At 37.6% G+C, this 24,865-nt stretch overlaps 1 protein-coding gene across 1 annotated transcript in view; it reads right to left on the bottom strand.

Annotated features, from left to right (window-relative positions):
* STXBP5 (syntaxin binding protein 5) overlaps positions 1-24,865 on the bottom strand; it is a 102,776-nt gene that overhangs the window by 76,700 nt on the left and 1,211 nt on the right. The window contains exon 2 of the mRNA XM_074896592.1: positions 23,315-23,412. Coding sequence (XP_074752693.1) covers positions 23,315-23,412 — 98 coding nt within the window. The remainder of the gene's footprint in view (positions 1-23,314; positions 23,413-24,865) is intronic.

The raw sequence follows: 24,865 nt of genomic DNA on the forward strand, positions 1-24,865 counted from the left end.
CCAAGCAAAACCAAACTAGGGCTTTAAAACTGAGATTAAAGTTCGTCAGGTGGAAATACTATAAAATTTCTGGTAACAATTTACTATGGGAATTCCAGCCAGACCATTGCGATGCATTCTCCTTCTGCCAGCTAAGGAGAATGAGAAAGCAGTAGAACTGACAGTAGGGAAACAGGATAAGGAAAGGAAAACATCTGATACAGACAGTCAGAAGACACTGGCTGCAACTTCCATGCAAATAACACACTTAAGAATTAGCCTGTATCTAGATACGGTTTGACCTCACTACTTGAACAGAAAAAAAAGACATTACATATTATATACCTGGAAATCAAAACAACTGTCCCTATTAAGAACTGTAACATCCAGGCAATAAAAAAAAAAAAAAATCTACATTCAACTTCACTCTGTTAGTCATAAGGATGAAAATATTGCAAAGTACCTCAGAGATGAAGAGGCTAGGATCTCAGTCTTGGAAAGTCACCAAAAGGTTTCTTCTAAAGGTCTTACCATCTCTTGGAGAAGTGGTGGTGGTGAGGGGGATGGATGGACAGACAGGAAGATAAACTAGAAGAGATTATGTACATACCAAAATACTGGAAAATGCATTATTTTTGTCATTTTCTAGGAATCTTACCATTATACAAAGTTCTGAAATATTTTTGAGCATGCAACAGTATTGACTGCTCAGTGTTTTGTTTTTTTTAAATAACAATGAAGGCTGAGAATTCAGACAGTTTATACTTGTCTGAAATAGTATTTGAGACACATTATCATGAAATTATTTAATACCATTTGAGTTCAGCAGTTTTTACGTCTCCTGACACTCATAAGAGTTCATTCTTTCCTAGGGAGGTGGGAGCATATCATTTGTCCTTCTGTTGTGGGGAAGTGGGTAACAACGGGTACGGTATTTAAGGAGTTGATGTTAGATTTTGCCACAAATACCATATTAGTTTAACAGATTACAGCAAACTACTACTGGCGTTTGCTACTGCAGCTTTACAAACTCCAGCGAAGTGGTGACTACACAACTGCCTGGAAGATGAATTTCTCAACTTCAAAACCAGCTACCAATAATATTAGTCTTCACTTTGTTTATAAAACAATGCTCAGCTTCCTTAAACATCAGAAGCCAACTGATACAATGTTAACTTAAAATCTTGGACCGATACAGCGAAAAAGGAGATCTGTTTTGAAAAAATACCAAAGCACACAGATCTCCATTAAAGTTCATTAACTAGTTTGTGTATACAGGAAGTTGCAGCAATTTTAAAGCACAAACCCACTTTTTGTTTAAATTAGTATGGGTTATATATTTTAAAGTTAAACAATTATTGAACTAGCTTGCATGGAAACTTATAGGGTATGGAGAGTTAGCAGTTATTTATATCTGATCTATTTTCTAACAACGATAATAGCTAGGACTCAAAGTACATCTTAAACGTCAAATAAACTTGCTTACATAAAGATGCACAAAAACAGTATCTCCCGAACAGCTATAAAAAATGCCAGCAAATCTTCTGTAAAGGCTGCATTTGGTAGAATTTTCTCATAGCTGCCAGTGATAGGCAATCATTCATTAGAACGCGATGTAATTAAGTATTACAAATGCAAACAGGATTAAAAATTTGCTATTTAAAAACCAAACAAGAAACAAAATTGCTTTTAATGATGTTCCTATATGTACAATTCACAGACAAAGCACACTGTTAAATGAAGAGGTAAAAACATCAATTTAAACAACAGTTTTTTCAAAAACTAACAAGGCTACAGGCTTTCCTTGATTTTAGACACTTAGATTTTACTATTTAGCCTAAAAGCTGTATTTCAGCACTAACAATGAAAAAAGTGACCAATCTGGTACTTTCTTGGGTGACACAAAAGACAAGGAGAACGGTAGACCACAAGAGGAAAGAGTGGGAAATTGCTGCTAATACATCTACATAATGGTTCCTCTGACTACACAAGATGCAGTAAAATGGGTGGTAACCGCTAACTCACTGAAGTTTTTCCAAAAACTATACACAGAAGAGTAAACCCAGGAATTAATTATATATTTTGAAAGATCTCAAACAAAATTCAGAAGCAAAAATCTTTGTATTCTGTGGTATGCTTCCATCTCTTGCTCATCTGTCATCCATTTAGACCAGCTTAATTTTAATGACAAATTTTAACAGGTTATTACAGATATACTACCTCATCCATCCTTTTGGTAGCACATACTATATCACAATATTAATAATTAACTAGGCTTTCCTCATGTCCATAGCTTCTTGGCTGAGACTAAAGGCAGAGCCACTGTATGCTCCTAGAACTTAGAAATTCTTTGAGTAAGAATGATGTCTCTTCCCAGTGTCCAAATATTTTGTACAGACATTACCAATAGCAGCATTAACAAATGTAATGTCCTGAACTAGATGTTAAGTGAATTTATGTACCTATCTAGTTTAACTTATGAAAGCACAAAGTACCATAGATGATATAAGAAGGACCATTTCACATTTTCAAAATACACAGCCAATCCTTGCCCAATCCACTATTGTCCGTCAACACTGATTTCTGACTGCAAAGCAATTCTTTGTTAGGTCCAGAAATCTCTCTTCATTCACACAGCATAATCTGACATACATCCCTTAACTCTTGCCTGCCAAAGAAATCCTCCTCATTTAGTTCTGAGTCACTGACTACTGGATATTCATGACAAAGCCACTGATTGTAATCACTAGTCATTCTATCCCAACTTTGTTCAGAAACAAGCCCATTCTTCAATCTTCTCCCTATAAACTGAGTAGTAGCTAGTCTAGTCCGCTGAGTCCCAATTTCACTTGTATCTCATTAACCTCTTTACATCATTTTGGGGTTATATAGAATAAGACTACAGGTACCATTACAACTTAAGTTAGCTACACTGGCTTTTCCCTGCCAATCCTCTGCTATCGCTCAGTTAACAATTCTCTCCTTCTACACAAATTGTTATTCTCACACCTCTCCTTTGGGCATCAATGCCTTATTTTTCAAAGTAACTATTAATCCCTTTTCATTCTTCTCTCAAACCAGGTTTTGCCTCATCCTTCACCTTTGCTATTCAATTTCTCACTCTTCATATATCCAACTTTATTCACTTGCTTTGAGAAAGGCAGCATAAAAAGAAAGTGACTAAAGCAGACAGAACCTAAAACATTATCAACAGAGTGTTGGTAGATCTGGATGAGGAAAAGGTCTTAAAGGCCACCTTAACTTAAAATTTAAGGCGGTCACGTGTATGAATTTCTCCCCCAGATTTTGTTGTGGTCTATCTCTCCCTTTGAATACAATCCTTCAACCCAACTTGTAGATGAGGCTTAAATCCACCCTTCTACTTCCCACACCACTTTCCTTTGTACCAATGATGGAAATAACTCCCTCTTCCAAACATCCTTTTGGAGAAAGTTTAGTTCATCACTAGGAGTTTTAATAATACAGTAAAGCAGGTATAGCATGTTTTTTGCTTATGCAGCCTTTTGAAGTATTTAGCACTTCAGCAAGTGATTTTGTTGCTAAGAGCATCATGGATTAGAAGCACCAACACTTCTATTATATAGTCAAAAAGTAGAAATCACGCCCCAAATCAAGGTGGTAGACACAAGTTTACCACTATGGGTCTGGGAACAGATTGTCTGACGTGACAGGAGCAAGTTTCCCTGAAGTGCTCAATGGCAGAAGTAGAGAGACTTCTTAAATCTCCTACATTCAAAGCTGCAGTTTTAAGAAATTTGCCTCAAACATACATATGAACCACCAACAACTACTCTCTCATTGCTACTCTGAAGTATTGTGCAACATAGTCTCTCAGAACAGCATTTTCAGTTTTATTTTAAGCCTAATATTTAGTTTTACAAATCACCAAAGGAAATGAGAAACTTACTATTTCATACTATCAAAGTAGTATCAACAACTTCATAAAATATTTGCTCAAAATTACCACAGGTGAAAAACTAAGGTACAAGCATCAGTAGATGGCACTCTTCCACTAAAATCAAAAGAGGAAACTATGTCTTCACATAAACAAGGGGTACTTCGGAGCTGGAATTCTTATTTTTAATATGCAAAACCAGTTCCTACTCATTAGTGTTTCTTAAATTTTTTTGTGCTTTTCAAAGAACTTTGAAAAATAGTTTACTGCATGCCAAAATCTTAAGAAGGATTACTATGTTTTGTTGGAATACCTGTAATTTTACTTAGCTATTTTCTCCAGACATTTGTGCTATTACACATAGCTCCATTACACACTACAAAAATACCCATATGTCAAGTGTTACATGAAGTGGTACTTTTGTGGCTTGTGATTATCAGAAATCCAACTTGAGAGGGCTATTAAAAGATTGACATTGTCTCTAGAAGTTGCTTATGCAACCTTTTTTCATATCTCCTCAAATGTATTATGGTCATTTATTTTAAAAAGTTTATGCACTATCTCAACATCACTAGTAAATGTTTCACATCATTTAGCTTCATTTTATTTTAAAATAGTGCCAAAGAGACAAACTTGTCATTAGAAATACTAAATTAAGGTGCCAGATAAATAAAAAACCCCTGGCATTAAAACATGCAGCTCTCCAATATTAACATGTGAATCTTCTCATTAGAAAATAACACTATCCATTCCATCTTAACTCTTCTTTCTAAAGTTGTTGCCAATGCCACCTTAGATCATAGTTTACTCTCTCAGTATACTTGAGGACTTCAGATGAGTCTTTTCTTTAGACCCAAGAAATGCACTACTTAACGGTGCTAAAAATTTCCCATGAGAGTATAAATACAGAGCTAGTGTTTTGTACAGATTGTGGATGTCAGAAACAAATAGCTTATCTTAACTCTCAGAAAGAGATAGTTGAGAGAGATAATTGAAAAAGACAGTGTCATGAGATTCCAAGAACCCACAGCCCCGTTTTCAAGACTTCAAAAGGATGGAAAACAGATCAACAGAAAAGCACAGTCCAAGGTAGCTCTCCTATGCATCTTTTTCCACAGTTTTTCTAGTAGGCACTACTAGATGGAGGGAAGGTATTACCTTGCAAATCTAGGTTCAGTGAGATTTCTTTTTTTAGATATTTTAGAGAGTCTGCTCATCTTTTATCCTTGTGTACTTCAGTTTGTCAGATTTCAAGCAATGTCCAATACTTCAGGCAGTGCTCATCTGCCCTGCTATTACCAGCATCTATCTTTTACTTGTTTTGTTTTACTTGTTTGTCATCTGCTAGTAATTTCTGAGGCTGAAGAGCTATTCTGATCAACTTTGGCAGAATGGAAGAAGTCTTGCAGATAACTTGCTGAAATGTTTATGAAAATAGGAAGCTGAGAAGAGGGGAGAAACCAAGCTTAGGCCCATCAAAAGGAGAAAGGTGGAAGCATTACCTCAACATCCTAAAACAGAGGATCCATATAAAATGCTGCAATCACAGCAAAGGTTTCAAAAGTTATAACACACAGGTATTATACTACAGGACAGAGTCATATGATAACTGGTTTTGGAGATAAAAAGTCTGTTTCTTTTCTCTAGATAAAGGTATCCAAAATAATGAATACCCATATATTACATTTCCTATAACTGAAACAGTTCCAGTTCCAAGAGAAAGGGAAACCCCATTCTTTTAATATGATGGTTTGAAGGAACTGTTATATATAACAAATCACAGTTTCAAGCTCTTCCAAGATGCAGAGCTTTACCTATTTATGATATTCAGCACTTCTAAGGATCCTCCACAATCATGTACCTTAACTGAAATATCTATCAACAATTTTGCAAGAATTAGGTTGTCTTAGAAAATATATACACAATGAAATTTAATAGTTTGACCTCTGCTTTGTTAGGAGTGAGGAAAGGGTCAGGGGAGTAAAGAAAGCTGAGCATTTGTCTACACTTGCTGCATAGTCAACGGAAGGCTGCAGAAACAGAGTAGAGGTTTTACTTTCCACACTGTGCTGCTGTCTTCTTCACTACCACGCTGCTCCGCAAATGCCAACAGAAAACATTCACATTTCCACTGTTCCTCCCCACTTTTCTTAAATGGCAAAAAGAAGGCACAGTAAAGAGCAAGTCTGCACAAAGATATGCTTGAACAGCCAGATTCCTCAGAAAATTATTACCTTCAAAATGACAGGTGTTAAAGTAGACAACTAAGGAAGTTCAGTCTTTTTTTGGTTCAAATTTGGTTCCCACTAGAATCCTCAGCAACTTACGCATGAGAACCACTCCAAGAGTGAAACGGCTTCTGCTTAGTTAAAAAATAAAGTATTTAAAAACCTAGCAATCATACATCTTCCAAAATAAGTAACCTCAATCATCACCACTAGTCACTGTACTACCCCCGCGAATAAAATTTTAAAAAGACATTAAAAATAAAAATCAAACACTCACTGTTTAAGGTAGACTATCACCACACTCCAGAGCTTTACTGAGGATGTCAGAGGCTGAAGTTACATATGTCAAACACACAGGGTTTCCCACTTTCTCTAGGGAAATTTCCAGCTGTGGAAAACAGCACTTAAAAATGCTGTAATATGAAAATGTCCAGGGGCTCAGACAAAAGAAAAGTATTGTCTGAAACAGGTCTCTTCATCAAACCTCAAGATAATTTCTAAACAGCAAGTCCAGACTGTGAAAATTAACATGGCATTCTAGCCCAGTCAGTTTAGACCTGCTTTGAGTCAGGAGACTGCATCAATACAGTGTAATCTACTGTTTAAAATGTTTTGATTAAAACTCAAAACATTAAAACAAAAGTATCAGACAGCTTTTTCTACTCAGCAATAGAGAAAACGAAATTAATTTGTTTGAAAGTTCATTTCTGTAACATCTTCCATAAAAAACAAACACAAGAGGAAACAAGTGATACAACTCTCAACCAGCTACTGCAACTCAAGAGAAGTTGCAACATGTGGGAAGCTTTACATATGCTCTGCACGGTGAGGAGTAAAAAAAAACAACCCAGGAGACTCAGATATAAACTGGAGTAGTAAGCATTTAAATTTGTATCTGTCAGACTAAATCACCTGTGATGTTTCTCAAACATTTACTAGAAAAAAACCCAAACACACACAAAAAACATGGGGGAAAACTATTGTTTCCAAGATTTGGTTAGAAAAGTTTGAATAAATACCATCTTTGCAAGCTATGATTCAAAGTTTATTTCTTCTTTCAAATGTTAGCATAGCAATCAAACTGGAACAAATAATCCCACTCTACATTTACAATGGTCAGTAGCTCTGTCTGAAATGAAAAAAAATATTTCAAGAAAAGCATTAAACTTCCTTATGGCAAAGAATTCCACTAGAACTAAATTCAAGTCACATATGTATTAAGAGAAAAAGCTAAGTGTATTTTCCATTAAAAGAAGAGAATCTTTACTGGCCAATGGCATGCAGAATCTTTTTAATTCTTTGAAGCACTACAAGTCTGGAAGTGTTTTGCTTGCAAATTATCTCAACTTTTGCAACAAAGGACTACAAAACCCCACAACTGATATGCTAGCACTTCAACCTTAAGTCTGATTACCACTCATTTTTCCCCATAAACTCCCAGGTTCCCAACTCTGGCCTCCAGAAAAGGCTAAAAGAAGTAGGCTGTTCAATCAAGAATCACCTACGAATCCCCACACACATTTTGAGTCTGGTCAGCTCTCTAACTTGGCAAGTCTGCAGAGAACAGGTAGCCTTCAAATTCACTGTGTGGTAACAAGGCTGAACAGCCTGGACAAAGAAACATTTCAAGATGCATACATACACAAACTCGATCCTCTTGAAGCAGAGAAGAAAGAGGAAAAAGTTAAATCGTTTGCAGCAGACCACCCCAGCTGGCCTCTTCCAGGATGGCATACATTCTTGGAAGCTATTAATGGACAAGAGCTACAATTAACTCTACCTGAAGCAGCACTGTACTAAAGCACACTTGAAAACTTTAAAATAGTATTTCTGAAGAATCATTTAGTGAGAAAAAGAAATCAGTCATGTACAGACACTGAAAATTGCATACGTTTAAGACAGACTAACTAGGTTTCAAAAGACAGAGTTTATTTCTATTAACTAATAATTTTCAATAATTAAAAATAGCAACTATTAAGGGTACAATCTCTTCATATAATCTCCTCAAATACAAGAGAAAAATGAACATAAATTAGTGGCCTGTTGTACAAACCCAGGATGAAGTCTGTTTTACTGAAAACCAGCACACTAGACTGATAAATGCATTCCAGTCAAACATCAACAAAAATAGATGCTGAATGGCATTTATTAGCAGTCCTTTAAATAAAGACAACCAGAGAAGTAACATACCAAGTAATAGCCGTGACCAGCACTGAGCTACTAAGAGAGACTATTAAATATTTTTAGAAGTTCTTATTAGAAGCTGAATATCTATATTATTCATACAGAATGCACTTACACTGATCACCTTTAAAGATTCTCCATTAATACACTAAGACAACACTAACAATTATCCCCAACTGAGTTTCATTCCAGCAGAAATTAACTTCCCCCAAGTTAAGTATATTTGTATAATTTAAAATTACATGCTTTTAATGTACTATAGCAGACAATGAGAAGGTTCACAATACAGATGATTCTCTACTTTCGGGGTTTTTTTGTAGAACAAACTATATGGACAAAGTTTTTAAATTGTGCTTTTAAGTATTTTACCTGTTTTGTAACTGAACCTACCATTAAGTTTGACACTAAATATAATTTCAGGAATATTTTGCAAGAATAACCTTTCCTACAGCAGTTAAGATTATATTCCTAAAAATTACAAACCATTACTGTGTGGATTTGAATAGCAAGTTTCAGTAGCATCTTCTTTGTCAAACGGGATACAGCTACTGTAATAGTATGCTATGATATTTGAATAATAGCAGTTTTTCTCCTTTAAAACTTATTCAAGGCCATTGTTTTCTGAAGTTGCCCAGCACACTGTTCTAATTGCAACAGTAACCTCCACTGCAGACAGAAACATGAAGGCAGAAAACATTATCAGATCAGAGCATGATTACCACACGAGTTTTCATGCCAACTTCCTTGACGTTAAAACTCACCACTACACCACACCAACACTGGCGCTTCATGTTTTACAGTACCACAGAGACTGTTTAATCAACCATTTAGGTATCTGATAAATTCTGCTTAAGCAGCAAAGATTATTTCCTTGCTAACAAACCAGGACACAAACCATAGAAGTTGAGAATATTTTTAAGCTGTGTTTATAAAAGTGATTAAAGTGTGAAGCAGTGAGTTGAAATGAAGTTGTGCAACCATAGCATTGAACAACTTAATAGTTAAGGAATTCTTTCCTCTGACAGGAGTTGGCCAGACTAAGAGCACAGGAGCCACCACAGTGACTCAAGCCAGAGGTCTGTGCAGCCCAGCACTGTCTCCTACAACAGCAATCCACGTTATTGAAGAAAAGCATACAAGCCTGGCCACTTTTTGCAGCCTATCCCATTCCACTCCCAAACAAAACCCTCCTAATGGAGTAGGTACCTTAGAGGACAAATTCCAGTCTAGTCACTTTAGCATTTGCTTATTGAGCCATCACCTGCAAATCTGTCCATTCCCCTCCTGAATGCACCGGTATGGCCTGCTGACACCATCTCCCACACCCACAAATTCTAGAATTTCACTACACATTATATTCAAACTAGAAATTGTTTTTATCTCTTAAATCAGCCTAACAGTACTTTAGTAAATGCCCTCTAGTTTTTGCACTGCAAGTTTGCTAAATGACAGCTCAGCATGCTTTTTAACCAGTGTCCTCTTGATTTTACAATCTTTGATCATATTTACTCCTTCTCCTCTGCTCTAAACTGAGGAGATCAAGCATTGTTAATCCTCTTATAAGGCAGCCACTCTATTTCCAGTAATTCCAGTTTCCCTCTTCTAAATCCATGCCACTTAAAATGTAGAAAACAGGAAATCATAGGACTCCATGTATGACAGCAAAATGATGTTTTGTTCACTATGCTCTTTCAAGTTTGCTGAGCAGATTTGGTAACAACAAATCAAAAAGCCAAGTTCTGGTAGTTGGTTCAGAGAAAATACATATCCACTGATGCACTGATTTGAAGCTTTGCACTTTGACTGATGTGATCTTTGTCTCAAAGACCTAGTTTAAGGCAATCCTATATTTCTTTATTATATTGTATATATTGCATAGAAACATTGAATGTTTCTAAATATATAATACACTAAGTATTACATATATAAAGTAAGTATCAGCTGGAATTGACAGGTGAATTACTCTGAAATTATACACTAAAACTTACAATCTAAACATTTAAGTAGTGTTCTTGGAATTGAAGTAGTATCTCCCAAGTTTCCTGAGTCTGACTAGGAATTGGCACACACCCCCCACACTCCACACCCCCTTCCAGCTCAGTCTTGAAAATAGAGGAAGACTACATTTGTAAAGGTCAGCCCGAGTTATAGAAGCCTACAGACAGGCAACAACCAAATACTTCTTTCTTCCTGGTTTTAGAAACTATCAGTCTTTAAAGGGGGTTTCCTATTTACCAGAGGAACGATCACCTCTAATGCTTATTATGCCAAGGCAGATGACCTTACCCTCAGGTGCAAGAGTAATAACAGCCTCATTTTTAGTTATTTAATAATGGAAAAAACCCATCGAGACAATTTTTTTAGTGACTATCACATACTCACATTTACACATTTCTGGCCCCTCTGGAATTGTAATTTCTGATACTAAAATAGACCTATCTTTATTTAAAGTGTGCTGCAAATACAAGTCAGTTCTGCTGCAAAGTAGGGGATCAAACAGATACTGATGCATTCAAATATCGATCCCTTAGAGCTCCAATTATGGCTATGCACCAGCTGTGATATCTGTTGTACTTGCAGATCTGTAGAAGTTAAGTTTTAATTTCTGCAGAGCTGCATTTGCAAGCTGCTGTAACAGAGGCCTGTACAGCTGTTGGCACTAATACTACACTGAATCCATTACAGGTAACTTTCTTGCGCTGAGAGGTATGTTTACAAGTTTCAGTCGGGTTATCTATAGAAAACTACAGGAGGTAAAACAGGCTACACAAACGTCACTAAAAAAATCTGGCCTGGAAATGACAGAATGCGCTGTTAATTATGCACAGCAAGACTATCATCAAATACTGGAACTGCTTCTGGTTATAATATACTAAAATGCAAAACTGCAGTTCCTAAATATTTTGTAACCAAAGTTCACTGTTCTCACCTTCTGATGTGCTACTTCTCCCACTGGGAATTGCCAGCAGAAAGAACAGATCATCAAAAGTCAGTGAAGTTGGCTCAGGAAATGCCACCTCCTCTCCACATTAATTTTTTTTTTCTTTTTACCCAGAACAGCATTTATTTGATCTGGATATTACTGGCAGTGTTCATATGGAAAAAACAAAACAAAATCCAACAAATCCATAGTTCTTTTAAACTGCCATAGTTCAAAAGTTAAGTAGTTTTGTCCTTTGCTACTCAAGTAAGAAAAAAATTATTTAATTTTTTATAATTTTATAAAAGGAGTTAATTAGTTAACTACTGCCACCTCTTTCTTACAACATCCTCTACAGCACATATAAATCTTGTTCTAGTTTACTTTTTTTTATATCCCTTTGACTATTAACATATTTGGGACTACGTTCACAGTACTTCCATGGGCAACGTCTGAAAGAACAGAAGTAACAGTCCTAGGCAACCACATATACTCTGGGTAACTGAAAAAAGTTTCTTGACATATGTTTTTTTGTTGTTGTTGTTTGTTTTTTCAAACTGGAAGATAGAGAAGTAAGTACAAAATAAGAAAATGGTATTATTCTTTGTCAGTGGCTGCTGCTTTAATACTATTTACTTTGGCCAGCATCCCTTATGAAAACATGGGGACATTACAAATAAGACTGTGTACTTTAAAGAAGTAGGCTACCGGATCTCGTTTTCCAGATTAATAACTCAGCAGGATTTCTTTCCCAAGTGTTATGTTTCCCACCTAATTATTTTAAAGAATGAGGGGATATTCACCATGCCAGCAAGAAATCTCATTATATTTAGTCACTTAAATGGAAGTTTACTGGGGGCTTTTTTTGGTGACTTTCCTTTTTATCTGACATTTAGGGCAGCTGCGAAGCTAATCTCACTGCACCAGTTTGGAACACGTGTAAAAGGGAATGCCTGGCAAGTTATTGCTCTGAAGCCCATTCTGCATGTTAATATGCATCACTAAAGCTTAGTAACTGTACTTCTAATATCAACACTATAAAGTTCAGTCAAGAATGTTTTTCAACTGTGAAGATGAACATCTGCTCTGTTTAACAAGGTAGTAAAACTGGATAGAGCATATGCTAAAAAAATACAGACATGCTAATCCTATCAATTTAGCATTAAGTGATCACAAAAAATTAGCATTCTATTCTTTTTCACTAATGAGCAAGTAATGCAAATTGCTTTTGTCCATCTGTTGCTGCTGACTACAAGTTGGTGTTACTAGGGTGGCAAAGAGACAAGTCTTTAGTAGAAAAGGTTATCAAAACCACTGAATATCAGCTGGATTACCTCTTTAGTTGCCTACTCTTGAAGCATTAAATATATCATCTTAATGTGAACCAAAAATCTAATAATGTTAATCAAACACACACAGAGTACAAGCCTGGCAGGAGCTTCAAGAGGCTATGCAATGCAATCCCCTGTTTGAAATGGCATGAATCACAGAAAATAAAGCAGTAGCTCGCTAAGCAGAAGTACAAAGGCCTTGCTTCCTTTGGATCTGTAGCCTTTCTTTAGTTCCCAGGTTTCCAAAGTTAAAGCTATGAAGACTTTTCACAAGAATATAGGAGCAGGAGGAAACAACTAGTTCTTGGAGAATCCATGGGAGATATCTCATAAAAGGGTGAGTTTGGTCTACAGCCACCTTGGTGGAGAACCTAACCTCCCCTCTCTAGCAGTATTCCTTTTATGAGCACTGTCTGGTTTGCGTGTGACAAGCTAAGACTTATTCTGGACACAGAAGCTGTGGTCACTGCAATTCTATTATCTCAATTTTAGAAGGAAATTAAGCTTCAAGTTGCCCAAACAGAAACCAGGTTTTGTTACTACCTTTTTAAAGGCACTTATGAAGCAAAACCCCATGACATTCAGCAAAATGAATAAATGAAGTAGCTTTTAGTTATTTCTATCAAGCTATAAACTTCTCAGTAGAACAATGATCAAGTAGTTGATTTGCCAAACGGCAACACTTCAGACTGTACTTTTTAAAGTATTACAAAATCAGCATTGTTATTATGAAAAATCTCAGTTTCACATTTTAATTAGCTCAATCAGCATAACGTGGCATACCTCAAAGCATTTAATCTTGCACTGTTTTCTGTACTAACAGACATTTTAAGTTTCACCTACTTCCACTATTCTTGACACTTAAGATAAAATTCAGAGCAAACAATCTATGAGAACAACTGATGCAGAGTAGAACTGCTGTGGATGAATGACTAGGGGAAGTTCTATTCTTGAACTTCAGTGAAGAATTTTTACTATACACTATTAAAATCAATCTTAATTCAGCAATTATTATAGCTGCCTCATTACAGGCATTATAAATATATTTTTTTTTTTTTAATTTTTTTTTTTTTTTAAGAGAAGCTCAGGGATTCAAAATAGACTAAGTCTTTGCAGGAAGTGATTAAGTTAGAATAGCTAGTATGCAGACCAAGGCTGTCATCAAGTTGTAGAGATCTCAGACATAAAAGCAGTTTTGGAATCTCTTACCAAGGATAGATTTTAATGATAAGACAAAATAGCTCTCGTTTGTGGCAGAGTCTTAAACCGAAAAGCAGCTTGTCAGATCAGGCTAAATGATAGCCACAGAAAAAGTAATTTCATGAAAGCATTGTAAAAAATCAAGATGAATCAGGATTCAGTATGAGTCTCTGGAGGCTGACAGAATTGCTACATATTTTAGAAATCTACTACATAAGTAATTATACCACTCTACCACAGTCCTCACTACTGAAGTGTTTTGGTTTGAGGTATTTGCAAGACCTTCATAATTTTAAACCTTGTCTGAATTCAGTGATACAACTATCACTGCCAGAGATTTAAATTATGTCATTAGACCTTCACCTGTATTTGTACTGGAAGTCAACAGAAGTAGTAACTTAGTGCTCCCTTTGATAAACATGTAAGCTGTGTTATTATCAAGTGCCTATGACAGAAGCGTTGACATGAAAAAGGTTACCCAAGTTATTGCCAGCTGAATACTAAGAGGCTATGCTTGATTAGCATTCTAGTACCAATTATGACACCACAATTTGAACTTATGGTTCAGCAAAATAAGGAAGCTTCAAAAGCTGCTGAAAGACAGCATACTGGCAGTGGGTAAGCAATGTGCTCTCATATGTTGTTTTGGTTCACAAGCATCACAGACTTTTTCCTCAGGTCAGCAAACAAATAACTGTACTTCGTGTCAAACAATTAGATCTCTGGAAAAGTAGTCTTGTCTACTTAACCAGATGTACTTTGCAGCATTAAGAATCTGATTTTTTTTATAAAAAAAAAAATTATAAGCAATTAGTTCGATGGTACACATCAACAGTAGCAAGAAGAGAAGACCCAACAGATAAAAGATAAAGACTTACTGCAGTATTAATTCCTTCAAAACTGCTAAGGACTCTTTTTCAAAATGTGAAACCATTACCAGTTAGCTAAGATCAAGGATAAAGTGCTGTTCTCAAAATCCATGTTTCCCAGTTTTAACTTCGTATAAAATATAATAATTTACAAATTTTATTCTGCTTTTCACTGAGCTTCCACACAGATAACCTTACAAAAACAGATGTGCTGGGGGAACACTGATAAATAATGTGGGGGTTTACTGTTCCATTAAACAGAGAACCAAAAACCAGTTCTAGAATAGAAGTAGGAAACAAAATAATAACTGAGGGCATTCTAGGCACCTTACAGGTAATGTGTAATAACACTTAAGTTTGCCTTGTGAAACCTTTGTAAAAATTGACACCTGGACACTTACAAAGTCGCATGCAGTTATTAAACCTCTGCCAAACAGGAAGTTTTGTTAGGAAGGCTTTGCAATCCTTGTTTGTGCTTTCAGGCTTGCTTTAACACATCTCAAGTTGTGAGCTGCTTCTACTTTTCCAGACATGGCTTTACTGAAATTGCTCATGTCTTCTCCTGCAGCAATAATGCTACTTCAGTTCTAAAATCCCTTCCACAGTGCTGAGAAATAACAAATTCAGTAAAATGTAAAATTAAGAGCCTTGTGAATTAACCACTGTACCAGAAGCATAAAAGTCTAAACTGGGTCCCAGCTGTCCAATTCCCCATTACATTTTACCCTAACATCATCAGATCACAAAATCCATACCACCAGTACTTCACAAATAGCCTACAAGGCAACAGGCTATGCTAATGCTATGGTAACATGTGCAGCCTTGCAATCGTTGTATGCTTTCTGAAGAAGTTTCCTTCCCCAAACTCGCTATGACCCAGCAAGTTTGAAGGCTTCTACTGTGTCAGTAAAATACTTACAGGGAAGGAAAGTCTTCACTCTAAAGTTCATCTTTGCAATTTATAGTATGACATTTAATACAGTTATACGTCATGTATTTTTGAACAAAAGCAACTACTACTAAAAGCTGTTCATAGAATTACAGTATATGTGATAATACTTCAAATCAGATACCTGCTGCAGCATAGACTTACTCACAGCCACAGCTGCTTTGAGGTGCACCTGTTCCTTACCCTTACCCATGGGCCACAATGCCTTTCAGAGATACATCTGCTGCAGCATGGCCTTACCCACAGACATAGTCCCTTCCGAGGTAAATGTGCTCCAACATGGCCTTACCCACGGCTGCAGTCTTTCCAGCGGTGTAACTGCTCTATCGTGGGCTTATCCACGGCCACACACTTTTGAGGTGCTCTAGATGACCCTCAATGCACAGTCACCGATGCATCAAGGTGCACCTTCTCCAGCACGGACTTACCCCTGGGCCACAATCCCTTCATCGGTATATCTGCTGTGGCACAGACATAACCACAGCCACAAATGTTTGAGATGTACCTGCTCTGGTATGGGCTTATGCATGGCCACAGACGTTTCAGGGTGTCCTGCTCCTGTGTGGACTCATTCACAGGTCACAGTCTCTTCAACTCGAGTTCACACTGGAGTTACAGCCTGTCCAATGCAGCAGCACAAAAACAGCAGCGATGCTCTGGCCATCTGCCAGCCCAGGCACATTGCCACTGCTGTTATCAAAATGTTCCCAGGCACAGCAGAGTAAGATGATAAGCAGTACAGCAAGCAGCAAAAGCAAAAAGCAACCACTAACAAGCACTAGACTCTAATATACAGTAAGGCAAGCAAGCCCAGTAGCAAGCACAGGGGCCTGTCAATTAACAGCTAAACAGCTATAAATTCAATCTAGCACATTCCAATCAAATTTGTCATTACCTTGAACCCTTGAAGCCCCACACTGGGCACTGAAAAGGGCTGTCATGGTTCAACCCCAGCCAACAACTAAGCACCACACAGTCGCTTACTCACTCCCTCCTGGATGGATGGGGTAGAGAATCAGAAGGGTAAAATTGAGAAAACTTGTGGGTTGTGATAAAGACAGTTTAATAGGTAAAGCAAAGCTGTGTGCACACGCTAAGCAAAACAAGGAATTCATTCACCAATTCCCATTGGCAGGCAGGTGTGTTCAGCCATTCCCAGAAAACAGGACATAATGAATATTGGTTACTTGGGAAGACAAACACCATCACTCCAGATGTGGCACTGCCCCTCCCTCCCCCCTCCCTCCTTCTTCCCCCAGTTTTTAATTGCCAAGCATGTCATCTTATGTTATGGAATATCCCTTTAGTCAGTTGGGGTCAGCTGTCCCGGCTGTGTCTCCTCCCAACTCCTTGTGCACCCCCAGCCTGCTCACTGGTGGGGTGGGGTGAGAAGCAGAAAAGGACTTGGCTCTGTGAGCGCTGCTCAGCAGTAACTAAAACATCCCTGTGTTATCAGCGCTGTTTTCAATACAAATCCAAAACACAGACCTATGCTAGCTACTATGAAGAACTAACTCTATCCCAGCCAAAACTAGCACACCAAGTTTCCCAACAAGTGTAACCATAGATCTAGAAAGTACATCATCCTATATTAAGAATTCCATCACAGCTTTCTCTGTGTAGGACAAACTTGCTATAATTCCATACATTTTTAAGGGTTACATGTCTCATTAAAGCACTTTGGCCTTATTTCATTTTAGAATATCTAAAGGTAGTTGGCTTTTTTTCATTTAGGGGATGGGGATTTTTCATTGAAAAACAGATGTAAGAGCTGATGATACCCATGTGAACTAAATGCTGGAAGATATGACAAGAAACGTGGTAGTGTTAAAAGAACTGGAAATGTGATAAGATTAATGTATGTTTTAAGCAAAGTGGTTTTCTTGTTTAAACTATTCTATGTGAATTGGGTGGTAACCAAGCCACCCAATAAGAAAGCAAACACCTTCTCATTAACAGATAATCACAGAGTCTCTCTGGCATGACACTATTGCAATATTTTTAGTAGCTTCCCTGATGTACTCTTCCCAAAACAGGAAGATTTGTTCAAAGTCCAGAAGAATGTTGGCAAAGGTTGAGACTATTCTCTTCGGTGTACAAATGCCAAAAAACCCTGACTATCTACAAAACAGTAGTTTAGTTCAACTTTGGTATATTCACAGAACAGACAGAATCACAGAATAATTTAGGCTGGAAAGGCTCTCCCAAGTTCATCTGGCTCAGTCTCCCACTTGAAGCTATGCCAACTTCACAGTTAGATGCTCAGTTTGAAATCTTTGCTCTGCATACTGTAAACACAACTCCAGCCATTGCGCTACTGCCCTTTCCCTGGAAGGGAAAAAGAGCAGATGTAGAGCTACTTCAAAAAACCCAAACCAAAACCACCACAACATCAAGCTGATGTTTCTGTGAAAGGGAAAAAACTAAAAATGTACAAAACAGACTGACAAACTGCCTTGCACAGTCTGAATGATCCAAAAGAAAAGTATTTTTAATAGATATAGTCACATGACATGTTTGAAACAGCATAGTGAGTTCTCTGAAGCTCTAACAAAAAATTGCTTTATTTTTTTGGTGTATATCTACAGCAAAACTATCCAGATACTGCAGCATAAACATTTCATCAGAAACTGACTGCATGGAACCACACATCCAGACTTTGAGCTATTTTGATCAAAGAGTAACAGTTGTGAGTTCTTCTCAGAGGTCACAAAGAATGGAAGTCACAGAAAGCGAGTTTTATACACCTCAGATATGTGAAAACTTCAGCCATTTGCCTACATACAAGTCACCTTTTACTGCTGAAAAGAATGGAGGGAAATAGATGCTGACATTTGGAACAATTGGGATCTTCAGTTATTTCATGACAGAACGACAAACAATCTAATATTTCTCCTTCCTTTAAACTGGGTTTGTGACAGAAAAAACACCCCAAACTTGAATTAAAGAACCCATTCTGCTAGGAAATAGAGTCCTAGGTAAAATCTGTGGAAGGCAAAAGGCTTATTCTACAGGTATCCCCTTTATTCTCAAGAGTTTCTAGTGGAAGTGGTCTTCCTTTTTAGAATTCCCTCTATCAAGAGAGTGACTGAGCTTCAAGCTGCAAATGAGTATTTTTAAGGCACGAAGTACCAGTGAAGATACTGCATTCATGTTAGCTGATAATCAAACTACATTTCATTTGATATACTGTCCTAGTTTTGCTATTGGGAAATTAAAGCAGTGAAAACTGAAGAAACTTATTCAAGATGGTGCAGTTAAACAGTAGGGAGCTGGAGAATTCCTTCAACTCTTCTGCTTTAGCTTCAAAGGTTATTCTACCACCCATAAAAGCAAACAAAAAAGTTCAGCCAACTATTAAGCCCAGAGCCCTGTACAAGTAGTAATTTAAAGTTCTGAGAAAACAACATCCTAAAGACAGACAAATCCTGAAAAAGTTGCTTTCACCTTTCTCAGACCTCTTTACATTTTAAATGTTACATTTGACTTTTCTAGAAGGACTTTTAAGCAAAAGAGTGAAAACAATGGACAGCACAGAAGCAGGGCTATTACCAAGGACACTGAACATTGTCAGGATGTCACAGGGTGAAGTCTACCCAACTACACCATTCAGGTAAGTTAAACCTCAAGTACGCACACTCAGCTCTAACTCATTAGAAGGTCTGATACCTGCTGGGAAAACAAAGCACAGACAATTATGCACAAAACTTCCTAAAGGCTATGGACTGTGTGTCCTGCTGTAATGGTTCAGGTACGAACAGGAAAGAAGCAAAGTATAGATGAACTTTTAACTACTTGACATCTAACACATTTGGGACAGGAGATCAAAAGGTGAAAGCCACCCTGGTAACAACAGCTAAATCCTTTTAAGGATGGGGCAAGTCAAAGATATCTTTGCAGTGACAAAGGAGGACACCAGCAGCTTACACTAACTGTTGCAGTTTGAAATCAGTATCAAACACAACTGCTCCTTGTGGGAAAAACATCCACAAGCTTCCAGCACTGTGCAGAAGTGCAAGCCTGAGGCAGAACTGCCACATGTAAGAGCCAGGCCACCAGCCAAGGCTCAAACACCTCAAGCGGCTGGAACAACTGTCGTCTGATCAGCACCACCAACTCAGAGGAACAGCTGGATCAGCGTAACCAGATGAGTGTGGGTGTATGTGACAAATTTAAGAGTTTATGTCACTCAGGGCCGCACTCCTGCTCTTGTGCCTACCTTATCACTCAACTTCCCCTGCAATACAGAGAACAGAATCCAATGGCTTAACTGTTTTCAAGAGATCCTAATGTCAGGGAGAAGGTCACATCAGCTGGTTGTTCTGTAGTCAAAGAGTAGTGAGTCCAGCATCTGACCTCTCTTCAAGGTTTTCATTCTATGAAGCTATACACTTTGTCCCTCTTTCTCATATGCAGTAAACGAACCAAGTTGTCCATGGCTGAAAACAGAACAGACCCTTTGCTATTAATTGCTCAAAATGTTCTCTAATTAAGGGTTTCCTTGCTAAATCAGAGTTAAAAATATTTTTAAGGAACCCTGGAAGTAGAATCAAATGGGTTTTTAAAGGAGATACAAGGGATACACAGCTCAAATTAAGCTAGTGAATAATCCCAAACTAACTTTGGTGATTCATAAGGTTTAAGTTTTACACTAAAAGCCGTCTTCTCCTAACATTTTTATGGACTTCTCTCCCTCTTAAAACTGCAAGATCTAGAACCAGCTGCTGCTTATGGACACAGAATGGCAAACTCCAGCCTCTGGCAAACTAAGTCACCACCTCCACAGTGTTGTCCTCTTATTTTAACCTATCAAACCCAGGATCAGGGACAAAGAATATTAACAGAGTAGTAATTCAACTTCTAATTCAATCAGTGAAACATGCCACCTACAGTTTAGTTATTACCATTTTCACAGTTACTGTGTGGATTCAGAGAATTCAATACAGCTGTGATGTCATTTATTTATCTCTAATTAATAAATACACTGTCAGTGAACTCCCAGTATATTTGTATCCACAGATTCTGTTTTTTCAGAAAAAGCTTTAGTTCTATCATTACATGTCACTGTATCAATACAAGAAACAACATTTAGTATTTATATATTAAAATTCTCTCCGTTCCTCCACTAGTGATTAGAGTCCTTGTAAAGAAGAATGAGATGGGAGTGTGGTTCAGAAAATTCCTGCTCACATTAATCTGTCCTAATCAATACTGGTTCTGAAGTTAAAGTACCTGAACTGCTGACTGCTCAAATATAGAAAACATGTTCTGTAAAGGGGTTAGCTGATAAATGGCCCAAAGTCAATCAGGACTGTAACATTAATTTCTTCACATATTAATGAAATCTAAAACAGGTTAGGTCATTCCTTGATTTAGGAATATTTTTTCTTTAATATCCTTTCTTGAAAAAAAAAAACAAAACCACAAAACCAAACCCTTTCTTCACAATTCCTCAGATCACTTACTTGAAATAGGAATGAAGTGAAAGCTTGACAAGAGGCACCTATACTTGAAGATGCAAGGAAGACACTAATACCCAGCTCCCATCTGCTGGTAAGCAATGAAAGAAACATTATTATTCCTTTACTTTTATATTCTCACAACATGAACGCAGAAGAAAATGAGGATTGACTTTCAGGATTTACTTCTCAACGAACTGACTCTCAGTCTTTCTATTCCATGTCCCATTTCAATTAAGAATATTTGCAGCTCTAGAGTAAGTGGCTCCCACTTTAATGAATCCTTGCACATAATTCACTGTTTGTAGAAACCTTGGCAGGTAAAGCATCCTGTAGGTCAACAAGCACTTTTTGGTTATGTTTTTATCTTTGAGCAATAGAATAAAATAAGCACTTCTTGCAAGTTTCACTCCTTCCCAAATAGTACTTTTCAAAACAGTTTCACCAGGCAGACAGTAAGAGGCTGGTTTTACATTGGGAATGTATCCGAATGTATACCCTCTGCCTGCGCTCCTCCATCCCCAAGAGCAAGTTATCACAGGAGATGCAACATCTGCAGTGTTGTCGGGTTGTAAGGCTAACCTGTTAGCTGAGGCCGAGGGCATTTCACTAGTTCTTCCAAGAATCAAGATCTGTATCAAGGTACTGAGAAGCATATTAATCTTCATCAAGTTAGGTGAGCATCAACTTTTCAGCCTCTGCATGAAACCTCTTCCCTTCCCTTAGGAAATACATTATCTTACAATGTTACTGCTTCCTCTCATAGTAACTGTTTCTTTCTTTACGATCTTGAAATACTTCTCTGGATTATCTAGAAAGGAATTCACACTCCAAGAATTCACAGCTGTAGTCATGGATGAGTGCCAGTAAACAGGTTTTATCAAGTCATCATTACCCAAAGTGCAACATCATACTGCCGAAAATTACAGGTGAATAAGCTCTAAAGAGGTGTATTTTGATCTCTCCTTTTCCTCCAATCCAAATCCTTACTTTTAGGTCTCTCTCATTTCTCATCTATTCTACCAATATGAGAGTAATTAACAGCACCAACCACCCACAATTCATTCTAAATCAACTCTACCATCTTTTCAGCACCAAAATTTATAGTTAAGGTTAATTTCAAATATGGCATTAGGAACACTGCATGGTCACTACTGTCAATTACTGTTAATTACTTTGAATTAAGAGATCTTGGGAATTCATAATAGATATAGATATCATACAAGCTACTTCAGCCTCTTCTTAAAGCCTTGGATTTCACACTGAAGTTCTTATTTCTCAACTTTTAAAAGACCCTCTTAAGGCAATTAACTTTACAGACAGAGTAGTGATGTTACAGGGGGAAACAAAAAAAAAGTCTACTTGCAGACTAACATAAGCAGCAAAGGAAAATGAAAAGATGAGGCTTCCCTAGCTTCCCTACAGTTTAAAGAGGATCAAGTCAATTTTTCTAGCAAGACGGCCTCAGTCTTCCCCAAAAAGGCCAGACTTCAGTCAATTTCAGGACAACAAAGAATTCAATTCATTCTTTTCAGCTGGAAAGTAAGGTTTGGACAATGGCTCTTGATTAAAGAATCTACAGGGCATCCTTTTTTAAAAACAAAAGTTTAAACCCATGTTGTTACATGGCTTGGATAGTAGCATATGGCTATAGCACCATACGGCTGTGAACATATGGATAGTTCACTTTTTAGTGAACAAAAAGCAGCAAGGTTACTGGTGCTTTATTTCACAAATACATTCTGCTCATCTCAGTCACGTGGAAACTATTAGTGAGATACAACTCCTGTACCCTTTAGGGTCATCATGTGAAACCATCTTCTGGCAACACAGAAGCAGTAGCAGGTAAGCTTGGTAATACTGTAGTTATCTCAAGAACAAGGCAAAAAAACAGAGCATACAAAAAAAACCCACTGAGCAGCACAAAATTCTTCAATCCCAGAGAATACAGCAGAACAATGAAACAGAGCTTAGCCCAGGTCTCTAGATTTGCAGTCAGCTGCTCTAAACTGTCAGCACACTAGTAACCCTCCACAAAATGTGTATGTTAACTTGAGACAACAGGGACTGAGCAGCCATACCTCCCGTTATTAACACAACTTGAACTGACACAAAGAACAACCAAACCAACCAGGCCACCCACCAGCAAAAAACAGCTTTTCTTTTCTCTTCTCTTGCATACCTGGTTCCCACCAGACTTCTGAATGGTCCCAGCAGCTGAATCAAAACATCACATGCATGAGGTGCACCAAATCTGTTTCAGAATGTTAAAAGGATACAGCCTTAGTGCTCCAGTCTGAGTCCCGATGGCCAGTATTTTCTGAACAGGATCAAATGCCAAGGCTGAAGGTTGATAGGGGAAACCATGGCGTACAGTCTAACAAGTCAGATCATCGCATTAATGATGGGTCAAACAGCAAACCAAAAATAAATGTAATCATGTTAGGAATCATAACTGGAATCATGTATGTTAGGGAACAGGATTCAGTGTTAATCCCAATTAAAAAGGAACTACTAAGCATTTTAACAACAGAATGAGAAAATCAGCTGTCTTGCATGAATCAACTGTAAGTGATTTTTAAAGTCATAATTATTCATTCATCCTCTATCATCAAGTAACAGTCATACTTACTGAAACTTAATTTGAATCTTACATTTCTTCTGTACAAAGACTGTATCGAACTCAGCATTTTATTTTTTCATCTATCTCATTCTCTGAGTAATCTTACTTTCAGCTCTAACAAAGGCACTAACTATTAAAATATGAGATGTTCATCGGAAGTTTGGCAACAAAGCCAGACTTGTCATTACAACTATTTCAAATTACTAGACCTGCTTTTCTGAAAATCACTTCAATTTGAATCCAACAAGGCCCCACATGACAGTGCAACCTCTCTCAGCACGTTAAGAAAAAAAACAGCTCAAGCTCCACAGAACCACTCTGCTTCCCCCAAAGAGAAAAAACAGCCCCCAAAACAGACAAAGCCAAAACTCACCCCACCGAACAAAGCAAAAAAACCTCAATCGTGGGATTCTTTCTTAATACAAAGCTATCGGCAAATTTAGCCTTTTGGTTAGCCAAGACTGATTTGGTAATTGACGAAGCAATAACCCCATTACACTTCTCAGGCTGCAATTAATCGGAATAGAGAACATAACAGAAGTGTCACCTACTCTTATTTCCCTTATAAACGTACACAACATAAGCCACACAACTGCTAGCTTTTCCATTTCAAAACTAGTTTAAAGCAGAGTTATTTTGGGACCTGATAAATGCATAGCAAACTTCTGATATGCTGCGTTTACTTCACTGAAGTTGCAGGCATACCCCGCAACTCTCAGTATTTCACAGTGAATAAAATCTAACGGGTAACAGCTCTGCTCTTTTCCATGTCCTTTGTGAACAACTTGCAAAAGTGGCATAAACACCTGCAAGACTAGATAAAACAAGGAGGAAAATCCACAAACAAGCTCATCCATATCAAGCTAGGCCATGGGTACATTGTAAAGATAAAAATGGGTATTGATATTCAAATCAGTTTTATTCCTCTTGGTACAGCTGGTGAATTAATTCGCTGCATCATTTTCTAAAGTGTGCAGACACAAACCGCAGTTATTGTATCACGCACAAGCAAATAAAAAAACAGGAACTTTCCCCCTGTCTCCGGAGGAGATGTGCAATAGCAGCATCGGCAACTTGGCAACACACTGCAGCGCAACCGCCACAAACGTCTACAGCCTTTTTCAGGCGCACAGGAACAGGATAAATGCATTTCCAAATAATGCAGAGCGACAGATCCCCTGTCCTTCGGGCCCATTAGCAGAGGCTT

The sequence above is a fragment of the Athene noctua genome, chromosome 1 (genome assembly GCF_965140245.1).
Source record: "Athene noctua chromosome 1, bAthNoc1.hap1.1, whole genome shotgun sequence".
Lineage (NCBI taxonomy): Eukaryota > Metazoa > Chordata > Aves > Strigiformes > Strigidae > Athene > Athene noctua.